Below are 15,029 nucleotides of genomic sequence, written 5' to 3'. Positions count from 1 at the left end.
GAGCGATTCATAGAGTCCAAAGGCAAACTGCTGCACTTCTGCAATTGACGGTTAACAGCCACGCCAAGTACAGAGTGTCACAGGCACCAGTGCATTGGAGGGGGCTGTTTAGCTAACTTGTTTAGGGCTCATTGTTGCTGTCTGATGAACAGGACCTGCAGGATGAGCCTCCTCACATTGGTGCCCTATTGGCTAATGGCACTGAATCATTTTGTAATGCATATTAGTTCTATTGTATGCTGGACTGACCAAATGATGTAGCCTTAAACTATGCAAGCCCCCTCGGTGTTGATCTGGTCCGGTGTTGATCTGGAGGTCGCAGGATGGTAATGTCTTCATTGTACTTTTTAGACAAGAACCACTGTGGTTCCTTCATATTTTTTTTTTTATTTATTTTGGAATCAGCAATTATTTTTCCCCCCGATTTTCTCCCAATTTGGAATGCCCAATATATATATATATATATATATATATATATATATATATATATATATATATATATATATATATATATACACACACACACACATACTTACCATTTATATCTGTTGTTTATGTAAGACCAAATCGGTATGGTCTGAGTTCTGGCTTTTGGCACACCATGACCTATACTGGAGTTCATTCATGATGACCCCAGCCAACCATGTGAAACCAAAACTAGATTTAACTAAACATAGCAAGAGACAGGGAGGGAGTCATAATGAGCAAACACTGACTAGAAGGCTCAGCACAGGGGGTGGGAGTCATAATGAGCAAACACTGCGCTAGGAGGCTCAGCACAGGGGGTGGGAGTCATAATGAGCAAACACTGCGCTAGGAGGCTCAGCACAGGGGGTGGGAGTCATAATGAGTAAACACTGCGCTAGGAGGCTCAGCACAGGGGGTGAGGGTCATAATGAGTAAACACTGCGCTAGGAGGCTCAGCACAGGGGGTGGGAGTCATAATGAGTAAACACTGCGCTAGGAGGCTCAGCACAGGGGGTGGGAGTCATAATGAGCAAACACTGCGCTAGGAGGCTCAGCACAGGGGGTGGGAGTCATAATGAGCAAACACTGCGCTAGGAGGCTCAGCACAGGGGGTGGGGGTCATAATGAGTAAACACTGCGCTAGGAGGCTCAGCACAGGGGGTGAGGGTCATAATGAGTAAACACTGCGCTAGGAGGCTCAGCACAGGGGGTGAGGGTCATAATGAGTAAACACTGCGCTAGGAGGCTCAGCACAGGGGGTGAGGGTCATAATGAGTAAACACTGCGCTAGGAGGCTCAGCACAGGGGGTGGGGGTCATAATGAGTAAACACTGCGCTAGGAGGCTCAGCACAGGGGGTGAGGGTCATAATGAGTAAACACTGCGCTAGGAGGCTCAGCACAGGGGGTGAGGGTCATAATGAGTAAACACTGCGCTAGGAGGCTCAGCACAGGGGGTGAGGGTCATAATGAGTAAACACTGCGCTAGGAGGCTCAGCACAGGGGGTGGGAGTCATAATGAGCAAACACTGCGCTAGGAGGCTCAGCACAGGGGGTGGGAGTCATAATGAGTAAACACTGCGCTAGGAGGCTCAGCACAGGGGGTGGGAGTCATAATGAGCAAACACTGCGCTAGGAGGCTCAGCACAGGGGGTGGGAGTCATAATGAGTAAACACTGCGCGAGGGGGTTGGGGTCATAATGAGTAAATACTGCACTAAGAAGGGGTTGGGGGTCATAATGAGTAAACACTGTGCAAGGAGGCTCAGCACAGTTCTTTTGCAACCAACCACATTTGACAATGAAATATATGTTCTGTAAATATTTCACTAAATAAACACTCATGCAGTGAAATATTTGTTTCATAAATACAAAAAACAAAGAAAGACAAGAGCACAGGATTAGAAGCGGTTCCTACTTACACAATGCCGTTCTTGAAGTAGCTCTTGAATTTGACTGACTCACAGTCCTGCACCTCCCTGTACTGGATGGGGCTCCCCCCCAGGTAATTATCCAGCTGGGTCACCAGGATGGCAGCCGCCCCCTGCTCATCCTGAGAGGACTGGCTCCCGATCCAGTAATGCAGATCAAAAGAGAGCTGAGAGGAGCTCTGCCGTCCCTGCAAACACACAAGCAACAGGGATTCCAGAAACAAGGAGACAAAGAGAGCAGAGAGGAGCTCTACCATCACACACACAAGCAACAGGGATTTCAGAAACAATGAGACAGAGAGAGCAGAGAGGAGCTCTACCATCACACACACACAAGCAACAGGGATTCCAGAAACAAGGAGACAAAGAGAGCAGAGAGGAGCTCTACCATCACACACACAAGCAACAGGGATTCCAGAAACAATGAGACAAAGAGAGCAGAGAGGAGCTCTACCATCACACACACAAGCAACAGGGATTCCAGAAACAATGAGACGAAGAGAGAAGAGAGGAGCTCTACCATCACACACACAAGCAACAGGGATTCCAGAAACAATGAGACAAAGAGAGCAGAGAGGAGCTCTACCATCAGACACACAAGCAACAGGGATTCCAGAAACAATGAGACAAAGAGAGCAGAGAGGAGCTCTACCATCACACACACAAGCAACAGGGATTCCAGAAACAATGAGACAAAGAGAGCAGAGAGGAGCTCTACCATCACACACACAAGCAACAGGGATTCCAGAAACAATGAGACGAAGAGAGAAGAGAGGAGCTCTACCATCACACACACAAGCAACAGGGATTCCAGAAACAATGAGACAAAGAGAGCAGAGAGGAGCTCTACCATCACACACACAAGCAACAGGGATTCCAGAAACAATGAGACAAAGAGAGCAGAGAGGAGCTCTACCATCACACACACAAGCAACAGGGATTCCAGAAACAAGGAGACAAAGAGAGCAGAGAGGAGCTCTACCATCACACACACGAGCAACAGGGATTCCAGAAACAATGAGACGAAGAGAGAAGAGAGGAGCTCTACCATCACACACACGAGCAACAGGGATTCCAGAAACAATGAGACGAAGAGAGAAGAGAGGAGCTCTACCATCACACACACAAGCAACAGGGATTCCAGAAACAATGAGACAAAGAGAGCAGAGAGGAGCTCTACCATCAGACACACAAGCAACAGGGATTCCAGAAACAATGAGACAAAGAGAGCAGAGAGGAGCTCTACCATCACACACACAAGCAACAGGGATTCCAGAAACAATGAGACAAAGAGAGCAGAGAGGAGCTCTACCATCACACACACAAGCAACAGGGATTCCAGAAACAATGAGACAAAGAGAGCAGAGAGGAGCTCTACCATCACACACACAAGCAACAGGGATTCCAGAAACAATGAGACAAAGAGAGCAGAGAGGAGCTCTACCATCACACACACAAGCAACAGGGATTCCAGAAACAATGAGACAAAGAGAGCAGAGAGGAGCTCTACCATCACACACACAAGCAACAGGGATTCCAGAAACAATGAGACAAAGAGAGCAGAGAGGAGCTCTACCATCACACACACAAGCAACAGGGATTCCAGAAACAATGAGACAAAGAGAGCAGAGAGGAGCTCTACCATCACACACACAAGCAACAGGGATTCCAGAAACAATGAGACAAAGAGAGCAGAGAGGAGCTCTACCATCACACACACAAGCAACAGGGATTCCAGAAACAATGAGACAAAGAGAGCAGAGAGGAGCTCTACCATCACACACACAAGCAACAGGGATTCCAGAAACAATGAGACAAAGAGAGCAGAGAGGAGCTCTACCATCACACACACAAGCAACAGGGATTCCAGAAACAAGGAGACAAAGAGAGCAGAGAGGAGCTCTACCATCACACCACAAGCAAGAGGGATTCCAGAAACAAGGAGACAAAGAGAGCAGAGAGGAGCTCTACCATCACACACACAAGCAACAGGGATTATAGAAACAAGGAGACAGAAACCTACATTCCACCTGGATAAACTTGTTTTCAGAAACTATTTTAGACATAATTATTGAGGAATTTTGTACCAGAGCTTGAAATGATTGTTGTATTGTAGTTTTTGATTGATATCGAGGTATTAAGTAAAACATTCCTTTTTTTTTTTTTTTTTTGGGGGGGGGGTTGAAAAGCATCATAAATGATACTAATAAATACAATACTATGTACCTTTCAGTTTCAAATGGTTCTCTTTTGTAAATATCAAAATAACAAACACTCAAGAACTGTAAATGTTGCAATAAGAAATATTTCAATATGTTCTGGGTTGCTCAATACACAAGTGAAGGCCTGCAGCACAGAGTGCACCTGCGCTACTTCACTGTGCAGCATGTCTAGGTATGGGTTCAGCTGCCAGGGAGGCAGCTACTGGGCTGAGTCAGAGGTGTTGTTGTATGCAATAGAAACCAATAGAAAGCACAATCACAGGCAATGCACCCAAACAAAGATGCTTAGATCAGATTAAAAAGGACAACTTGTAAAACAGAAACATAATGCAAAGCTTTACGAAAACTTACAAATGATGCAGAATGATATGAAAATGGAACTTGGAAACTACTTCCACCCTGAAGAGGAAGATACTCAGTCTTCCTGTGTCTATTGAGTAGAAATGATCTTGTCTTTGGTCCATTCCTAGAACTAAGCATTGTACAGATCTGTTCTGCATAGTCTCATTGCATGTGCATTGGGCTTATTATAAAATAACTGTGCATTCGCAAGATTACATCTCAAGGGCTCCCTTACAAACAGGTTGGCTTATCTAAACTTTACATAGATAAAACAAAGGATCAGAAAAAAGAGATTGCAAGGGGATTGGGTGCTCTTCTGAAAGTCACTTAGGAATATAATTGTGAATATGAATCAGTTCTTACAGTATTCACTTAGGAATATCATTGTGTATATGAGTCTGTCCATACAGTATTCACTTGGGAATATCATAGTCAATATAGTCAGTCCATACAGTATTCACTTGGGAATATCATAGTCAATATCAGTCAGTCCATACAGTATTCACTTGGGAATATCATTGTGAATATGAGTCAGTCCATACAGTATTCACTTGGGAATATCATAGTCAATATGAGTCAGTCCATACAGTATTCACTTGGGAATATCATTGTGAATATGAGTCAGTCCATACAGTATTCACTTGGGAATATCATTGTGAATATGAGTCAGTCCATACAGTATTCACTTGGGAATATCATAGTCAATATGAGTCAGTCCATACAGTATTCACTTGGGAATATCATTGTGAATATGAGTCAGTCCATACAGTATTCACTTGGGAATATCATTGTGAATATGAATCAGTCCATACAGTATTCACTTGTGAATATCCTTGTGAATATGAGTCAGTCCATACAGTTTTCACTTGGGAATATCATAGTCAATATGAATCAGTTCATACAGTATTAATGAGTGCTGATGCTAGTTTCTGGTGGTTTCGAGTGAGTGGTTAGGGGTGAAAAGCAGGGAGTGAGGCTGCAGTTCAGAAAGTGATCACAGTTTGAGCAGCTCAGCTTCCCTTCATGGTCCTCTATCCCAGACTGCACAAGCACCAGGGCTTTGCCTGCACCCCACAGTGCATTCAATTGGATTACAGCTTGTACATGTTGACATGGATAAATGCCAGCTGAGTCTCAGTTCAATGTTGTATAGTTATAAACTGTACTTACACAGAGAACAATGTAGCAGTCTCCTTCGAAGAAATTCCCATAGGCTTGTGCAGGGACTGGGACCATTTTCATTTTCTGTTTCAGAAAGAGATTTAGATTAGAGAAGCAGAGGCTGTCAGATTGAACAATGCAATCTCACAATGTCTCTTGTTGATTCTAAGGGTCTAGGGAAGGGCTGTCCAATCACAGGCCTAGAGGGCCATTCCACTCCAGATATAACAGGTAACATTAAGGGATTAACTACTTCTGGAGATGGGTTTTTAATTGGATCAATTAAACAATTTAGAACAGGTTTGGAACAAAAAGCAGGAGTGGAGGGGCTAACTGTGGCCTCTCTTGCTCTAGGGTTTCCATTCTCAACATTTCAGTTCTGTGTTTTTATCAGAGCAGTCAAGCAGTCCTGGTAGTGATGCTTTACAAGGGAACAATGGCAGCTCAAGCTGAAGCAGTGAGAACCAATGATATGGGCCATTGGGAACATATTACAACACTAGAAGCATTTTCACATTTCTACACAGTAACACATGACTTTACAAACAATGGTAAGAGCAAATACACATTTTGGGATTGCTTTCAGGGTTCTCTTAGCACAGTACGCAAACAAGCCGTCGGAAATCAAGCCAGAAGCTCCCAGTCTGAGCTAGTGCAGAAGTATATGTACAAGATTAGATCTACTCAGTTTATCTAACTTCATTTCAACAGAAACCATTCAGGGCTGAAAGGACTGCTATCCCCGTATGTAATGTAGTGCACACAATGCAGCTTTATTGGTTATCCTTATTCACTGACATTTCCAGAGTCTCGTTTCAATGGAAGTCCCTGTTTCTCCAGGGTAATAAACTGCTATTGTAATGGTGTATCCCAATGGTACTGTTTAAACTCTAGGGAATGCACACTGCAGTACTGTACCTAGTGGTGCTGAAGCCAAGTCAGTTGCTGGTCATATTGAACCTGCAGCACTCCATGCAGGGTGTGTCGAGAAAGCATGAGCAAGCTATACATTTCATCTGTGTTGTGCAAGGACACTAATTCAACATGAATGAGAAGTGATTCACATGTAGAACAGAAACAAAGCAACTGTCTGTCTGTCGCAGCATTCTCCATCACTCAGAAAGGAGAGGCTGTGAGTTCACATCCCCATTCATCTCTTCCAGTGGATGGGATCTAAGTGCTTGCTCCATCATTCAGAGGAGAGGCTGTGAGTTCACATCCCCATTCATCTCTTCCAGTGGATGGGATCTAAGTGCTTGCTCCATCATTCAGAAAGGAGAGGCTGTGTGTTCACATCCCCATTCATCTCTTCCAGTGGATGGGATCTAAGTGCTTGCTCCATCATTCAGAGAGGAGAGGCTGTGAGTTCACATTCCCATTCATCTCTTCCAGTGGATGGGATCTAAGTGCTTGCTCCATCATTCAGAGGAGAGGCTGTGAGTTCACATCCCCATTCATCTCTTCCAGTGGATGGGATCTAAGTGCTTGCTCCATCATTCAGAGAGGAGAGGCTGTGAGTTCACATCCCCATTCATCTCTTCCAGTGGATGGGATCTAAGTGCTTGCTCCATCATTCAGAGAGGAGAGGCTGTGAGTTCACATCCCCATTCATCATTTCCAGTGGATGGGATCTAAGTGCTTGCTCCATCATTCAGAGAGGAGAGGCTGTGAGTTCACATCCCCATTCATCTCTTCCAGTGGATGGGATCTAAGTGCTTGCTCCATCATTCAGAGAGGAGAGGCTGTGAGTTCACATCCCCATTCATCTCTTCCAGTGGATGGGATCTAAGTGCTTGCTCCATCATTCAGAGAGGAGAGGCTGTGAGTTCACATCCCCATTCATCATTTCCAGTGGATGGGATCTAAGTGCTTGCTCCATCATTCAGAGAGGAGAGGCTGTGAGTTCACATCCCCATTCATCTCTTCCAGTGGATGGGATCTAAGTGCTTGCTCCATCATTCAGAGAGGAGAGGCTGTGAGTTCACATCCCCATTCATCTCTTCCAGTGGATGGGATCTAAGTGCTTGCTCCATCATTCAGAGAGGAGAGGCTGTGAGTTCACATCCCCATTCATCTCTTCCAGTGGATGGGATCTAAGTGCTTGCTCCATCATTCAGAGAGGAGAGGCTGTGAGTTCACATCCCCATTCATCTCTTCCAGTGGATGGGATCTAAGTGCTTGCTCCATCATTCAGAGAGGAGAGGCTGTGAGTTCACATCCCCATTCATCTCTTCCAGTGGATGGGATCTAAGTGCTTGCTCCATCATTCAGAGAGGAGAGGCTGTGAGTTCACATCCCCATTCATCTCTTCCAGTGGATGGGATCTAAGTGCTTGCTCCATCATTCAGAGAGGAGAGGCTGTGAGTTCACATCCCCATTCATCTCTTCCAGTGGATGGGATCTAAGTGCTTGCTCCATCATTCAGAGAGGAGAGGCTGTGAGTTCACATCCCCATTCATCTCTTCCAGTGGATGGGATCTAAGTGCTTGCTCCATCATTCAGAAAGGAGAGGCTGTAAGTTCACATCCCCATTCATCTCTTCCAGTGGATGGGATCTAAGTGCTTGCTCCATCATTCAGAAAGGAGAGGCTGTGAGTTGACATCCCCATTCATCTGTTTCAGTGGATGTTAAGTAAGTGCTTGTTTCAAGTTACAAAGCTCAGACTTCATTTTGCAAAGCATGTTATTCTGTCCTGCTCCAAGGCTTTGCAAACAGCCACGCAAGGCTGTTTACTGAGATGCTCAGTGCAGTGCGTGTTATTAAAATGTGTGCTTGCCCAGCCTGTAATTTAAGAGCAATCTAAACAGATGAGATAATGGCACTGTAATAACCAGTCTGTGTTTACTCCCTGCGCCGCAGGTAATGGGACCCAACCTCAGCCTCATCCACTAGCAGCACCACAGACTGTATAATATATTCTACTCATTATTTCAACACGCACTACAGAACACCCTTCCTGTAACTTTTGGAAGTATCCCGGATCAATAACTGCTGATCTCATTCCTTTAGTACAGCACTCCGGGACCACCAGGTGTCATCTAGATGTACCGGGAAGGGCTGTATGCACTACCATTACGGATTCGCTCCTGTCCCGTCAGTGAGATGAGTTTGATATGTGTGTGTGTGTGTAACAGGCAGTGTTGTGTGATACACTGCTGTTACAGATTGTGTCTCCTGTCAGTGAGATGAGATTTGATGTGTGTGTGTGTGTGTAGCGGGCAGTGTTGTGTGATACACTGCTGTTACAGATTGTGTCTCCTGTCAGTGAGATGAGATTTGATGTGTGTGTTTGTGTAACAGGCAGTGTTGTGTGATACACTGCTGTTACAGATTGTGTCTCCTGTCAGTGAGATGAGATTTGATGTGTGTGTTTGTGTAGCAGGCAGTGTTGTGTGATACACTGCTGTTACAGATTGTGTCTCCTGTCAGTGAGATGAGATTTGATGTGTGTGTGTTTGTGTAACAGACAGTGTTGTGTGATACACTGCTGTTACAGATTGTGTCTCCTGTCAGTGAGATGAGATTTGATGTGTGTGTTTGTGTGACAGGCAGTGTTGTGTGATACACTGCTGTTACAGATTGTGTCTCCTGTCAGTGAGATGAGATTTGATGTGTGTGTTTGTGTAGCAGGCAGTGTTGTGTGATACACTGCTGTTACAGATTGTGTCTCCTGTCAGTGAGATGAGATTTGATGTGTGTGTTTGTGTGACGGGCAGTGCTGTGTGATACAGTGCTGTTACAGATTGTGTCTCCTGTCAGTGAGATGAGATTTGATGTGTGTGTTTGTGTAATGGGCAGTGTTGTGTGATACACTGCTGTTACAGATTGTGTCTCCTGTCAGTGAGATGAGATTTGATGTGTGTGTTGTTTGTGTGACAGGCAGTGTTGTGTGATACACTGCTGTTACAGACTGTGTCTCCTGTCATTGAGATGAGATTTGATGTGTGTGTTTGTGTAGCAGGCAGTGTTGTGTGATACACTGCTGTTACAGATTGTGTCTGCTGTCAGTGAGATGAGATTTGATGTGTGTGTTTGTGTGACGGGCAGTGCTGTGTGATACAGTGCTGTTACAGATTGTGTCTCCTGTCAGTGAGATGAGATTTGATGTGTGTGTTTGTGTGATGGGCAGTGTTGTGTGATACAGTGCTGTTACAGATTGTGTCTCCTGTCAGTGAGATGAGATTTGATGTGTGTGTTTGTGTGATGGGCAGTGTTGTGTGATACAGTGCTGTTACAGATTGTGTCTCCTGTCAGTGAGATGAGATTTGATGTGTGTGTTTGTGTGTAGCAGGCAGTGTTGTGTGATACACTGCTGTTACAGATTGTGTCTCCTGTCAGTGAGATGAGATTTGATGTGTGTGTTTGTGTGATGGGCAGTGTTGTGTGATACACTGCTGTTACAGATTGTGTCTCCTGTCAGTGAGATGAGATTTGATGTGTGTGTTTGTGTGATGGGCAGTGTTGTGTGATACACTGCTGTTACAGATTGTGTCTCCTGTCAGTGAGATGAGATTTGATGTGTGTGTTTGTGTGAGCAGGCAGTGTTGTGTGATACAGTGCTGTTACAGATTGTGTCTCCTGTCAGTGAGATGAGATTTGATGTGTGTGTTTGTGTAGCAGGCAGTGTTGTGTGATACACTGCTGTTACAGATTGTGTCTCCTGTCAGTGAGATGAGATTTGATGTGTGTGTTTGTGTGACGGGCAGTGTTGTGTGATACATGTGCTGTTACAGATTGTGTCTCCTGTCAGTGAGATGAGATTTGATGTGTGTGTTTGTGTGACAGGCAGTGTTGTGTGATACACTGCTGTTACAGATTGTGTCTCCTGTCAGTGAGATGAGATTTGATGTGTGTGTTTGTGTGATGGGCAGTGTTGTGTGATACACTGCTGTTACAGATTGTGTCTCCTGTCAGTGAGATGAGATTTGATGTGTGTGTTTGTGTAATGGGCAGCTGCAGTGTTGTGTGATGATGGGCACTGCTGTTACAGATTGTGTCTCCTGTCAGTGAGATGAGATTTGATGTGTGTGTTTGTGTAGCAGGCAGTGTTGTGTGATACACTGCTGTTACAGATTGTGTCTCCTGTCAGTGAGATGAGATTTGATGTGTGTGTTTGTGTAATGGGCAGTGTTGTGTGATACACTGCTGTTACAGATTGTGTCTCCTGTCAGTGAGATGAGATTTGATGTGTGTGTTTGTGTAGCAGGCAGTGTTGTGTGATACACTGCTGTTACAGATTGTGTCTCCTGTCAGTGAGATGAGATTTGATGTGTGTGTTTGTGTAACGGGCAGTGTTGTGTGATACACTGCTGTTACATATTGTGTCTCCTGTCAGTGAGATGAGATTTGATGTGTGTGTTTGTGTGATGGGCAGTGTTGTGTGATACAGTGCTGTTACATATTGTGTCTCCTGTCAGTGAGATGAGATTTGATGTGTGTGTTTGTGTAACAGGCAGTGTTGTGTGATACACTGCTGTTACAGATTGTGTCTCCTGTCAGTGAGATGAGATTTGATGTGTGTGTTTGTGTGACAGGCAGTGTTGTGTGATACACTGCTGTTACAGATTGTGTCTCCTGTCAGTGAGATGAGATTTGATGTGTGTGTTTGTGTAGCAGGCAGTGTTGTGTGATACACTGCTGTTACAGATTGTGTCTCCTGTCAGTGAGATGAGATTTGATGTGTGTGTTTGTGTGACGGGCAGTGTTGTGTGATACACTGCTGTTACAGATTGTGTCTCCTGTCAGTGAGATGAGATTTGATGTGTGTGTTTGTGTAGCAGGCAGTGTTGTGTGATACACTGCTGTTACAGATTGTGTCTCCTGTCAGTGAGATGAGATTTGATGTGTGTGTTTGTGTGACAGGCAGTGTTGTGTGATACACTGCTGTTACAGATTGTGTCTCCTGTCAGTGAGATGAGATTTGATGTGTGTGTTTGTGTAACAGGCAGTGTTGTGTGATACACTGCTGTTACAGATTGTGTCTCCTGTCAGTGAGATGAGATTTGATGTGTGTGTTTGTGTGACAGGCAGTGTTGTGTGATACACTGCTGTTACAGATTGTGTCTCCTGTCAGTGAGATGAGATTTGATGTGTGTGTTTGTGTGACGGGCAGTGTTGTGTGATACACTGCTGTTACAGATTGTGTCTCCTGTCAGTGAGATGAGATTTGATGTGTGTGTTTGTGTAGCAGGCAGTGTTGTGTGATACACTGCTGTTACAGATTGTGTCTCCTGTCAGTGAGATGAGATTTGATGTGTGTGTTTGTGTGACGGGCAGTGTTGTGTGATACACTGCTGTTACAGATTGTGTCTCCTGTCAGTGAGATGAGATTTGATGTGTGTGTTTGTGTGACAGGCAGTGTTGTGTGATACACTGCTGTTACAGATTGTGTCTCCTGTCAGTGAGATGAGATTTGATGTGTGTGTTTGTGTGACAGGCAGTGTTGTGTGATACACTGCTGTTACAGATTGTGTCTCCTGTCAGTGAGATGAGATTTGATGTGTGTGTTTGTGTAGCAGGCAGTGTTGTGTGATACACTGCTGTTACAGATTGTGTCTCCTGTCAGTGAGATGAGATTTGATGTGTGTGTTTGTGTAGCAGGCAGTGTTGTGTGATACACTGCTGTTACAGATTGTGTCTCCTGTCAGTGAGATGAGATTTGATGTGTGTGTTTGTGTGACGGGCAGTGTTGTGTGATACAGTGCTGTTACAGATTGTGTCTCCTGTCAGTGAGATGAGATTTGATGTGTGTGTTTGTGTAGCAGGCAGTGTTGTGTGATACACTGCTGTTACAGATTGTGTCTCCTGTCAGTGAGATGAGATTTGATGTGTGTGTTTGTGTAATGGGCAGTGTTGTGTGTTACACTGCTGTTACAGATTGTGTCTCCTGTCAGTGAGATGAGATTTGATGTGTGTGTTTGTGTGACAGGCAGTGTTGTGTGATACACTGCTGTTACAGATTGTGTCTCCTGTCAGTGAGATGAGATTTGATGTGTGTGTTTGTGTAGCAGGCAGTGTTGTGTGATACACTGCTGTTACAGATTGTGTCTCCTGTCAGTGAGATGAGATTTGATGTGTGTGTTTGTGTGATGGGCAGTGTTGTGTGTTACACTGCTGTTACAGATTGTGTCTCCTGTCAGTGAGATGAGATTTGATGTGTGTGTTTGTGTGACAGGCAGTGTTGTGTGATACACTGCTGTTACAGATTGTGTCTCCTGTCAGTGAGATGAGATTTGATGTGTGTGTTTGTGTGACAGGCAGTGTTGTGTGATACACTGCTGTTACAGACTGTGTCCTGTCCCGTGTCATGAGATGAGATTTGATGTGTGTGTTTGTAAGTGTCCTATTGTATGTGACTCTGAATATAATGCACAGTTCACAGCCTACCTCTGTGAAGCACTTTGTGCTGATGGTCCACTATGAAAGGCGCTATATAAAAATAAAGATATTATTATTATATTATTTATGAAACGGGCAGTGTTGGGTCCTGTCCCCTGTGAGTGAGATGAGATGAGGTTAAAAGCTCTAAAACCAGGAATGCAGACAAGCCTCTCAAGGCTCATTTGCATATTGGTTAAGACGCTCATTTGTGATATTGGTTACTATGAAATACAATGGTCATCGCTAGGACATGTCTGACAAGCCTGCTCAACCTCCTCTGTAGGTCTCCCCCCCCCCCCCCCCCCCCCCCAATTTACTCACCTCAATGGTCCAGATCTGCAGCCCAGGTTTCTGGGCGATGCTTCTGAAGGCCACTGGCACTGCATCCGACATTCTGGTAGGTTACACTGAAAAACAATTTCGCAGTGCATTTTAATTGCCAAATGTTATAAAAGTTGGACGACATGGGTACACACAAATTGCATTCTCACTTTCACCAATGCAATTAGAATAAATATAGTTTGGGAACCAAAAACAAATCCACAGGCAGGATTCAAAACGCCGGGGAGCCTGACGTTAATCTGTAATCTACCTTTTCACAGCTTGAGAGAAGAATCCCATTGAGAGGTGTCACAGGCTCTCCATGAGACACCATTCACACAAAGCCAACATTTATAATAAATACAACATTATAAAACACAGTATGTTTGTAACTACTTTACATTTTTGTTGGGTTACATGTGACCAAATGTACAGTTGTGGGCTATTTGGAACCCGGAAAACAGCTGTGCTTTATAAAGTAGAGGATCACTGCTTCCGTTTCAAACTGCTTGTGTTGTGCATTTAACATATCTCTGGGCGTGTCTTCCCTTGGTACAGGAACGATATCTCGGGTTCGACTGAATTTGTGAAACACCTGCCAACCACTGTCCACGTAAATTGAAAATACAAACCACTGCCACGTACAGTAAATATACAAACCACTGCCATGCACACTGAATACAAACCACTGCCACGAACACTGAATACAAACCACTGCCACGTACACTGAATACAAACCACTGCCACGAACACTGAATATACAAACCACTGCCACGTACACTGAAAATACAAACCACTGCCACGTACACTGAATACAAACCACTGCCACATACACTGAATACAAACCACTGCCACGTACACTGAAAATAAAAACCACTGCCACGTACACTGAATATACAAACCACTGCCATGACCATTGAATATACAAACCACTGCCACGTACACTGAATATACAAACCACTGCCATGAGGTGGTTCTAAGAGGTATTGACAGTGTCGACCCAAGGGACTTTTTCAGCCTGAAAAAAGAAACAAGGACCAGGGGTCACAAATGGAGTTTAGAAAAAGGGGCATTCAGAACAGAAAATAGGAGACACTTTTTTACACAGAGAATTGTGAGGGTCTGGAATCAACTCCCCAGTAATGTTGTTGAAGCTGACACCCTGGGATCCTTCAAGAAGCTGCTTGATGAGATTTTGGGATCAATAAGCTACTAACAACCAAACGAGCAAGATGGGCCGAATGGCCTCCTCTCGTTTGTAAACTTTCTTATGTGGGCCGAATGGCCTCCTCTCGTTTGTAAACTTTCTTATGTTCTTATGTTCTTTCTTATGTTCTTATGACCATTGAATATACAAACCACTGCCACGTACACTGAATACAAACCACTGCCACGTACACTGAATATACAAACCACTGCCACGTACACTGAATACAAACCACTGCCACGTACACTGAATATACAAACCACTGCCACATACACTGAAAATACAAACCACTGCCACGTACACTGAAAATACAAACCACTGCCATGTACAATGAATATACAAACCACTGCCACTTACACTGAATACAAAACACTGCCACGTACACTGAATATACAAACTACTGTCATGTACACTGAAAATACAAACCACTGCCACGTACACTGAATACAAACCACTGCCATGTACACTGAATATACAAACCACTGCCACGTACACTGAAT

General features: G+C 44.4%; 1 protein-coding gene across 2 annotated transcripts in view; it reads right to left on the bottom strand.

Moving 5' to 3' along the window:
- Positions 1–15,029, bottom strand: part of LOC121309828 (villin-1-like) — a 50,498-nt gene that overhangs the window by 21,476 nt on the left and 13,993 nt on the right. For both annotated transcript variants that reach the window (XM_041242983.1, XM_041242974.1), the window contains exons 2-4: positions 13,323–13,408; positions 5,630–5,704; positions 1,887–2,083 (exon numbers count right to left, since the gene is read on the bottom strand). In XM_041242983.1, coding sequence (XP_041098917.1) covers positions 1,887–2,083; positions 5,630–5,704; positions 13,323–13,394 — 344 coding nt within the window. In that variant the 5' untranslated portion in view covers positions 13,395–13,408. The remainder of the gene's footprint in view (positions 1–1,886; positions 2,084–5,629; positions 5,705–13,322; positions 13,409–15,029) is intronic.

This window comes from Polyodon spathula, chromosome 3 (genome assembly GCF_017654505.1).
Source record: "Polyodon spathula isolate WHYD16114869_AA chromosome 3, ASM1765450v1, whole genome shotgun sequence".
Lineage (NCBI taxonomy): Eukaryota > Metazoa > Chordata > Actinopteri > Acipenseriformes > Polyodontidae > Polyodon > Polyodon spathula.
Note: the sequence above shows the minus strand (reverse complement) of the source record. Positions and strands in the feature narration are given on the sequence as shown.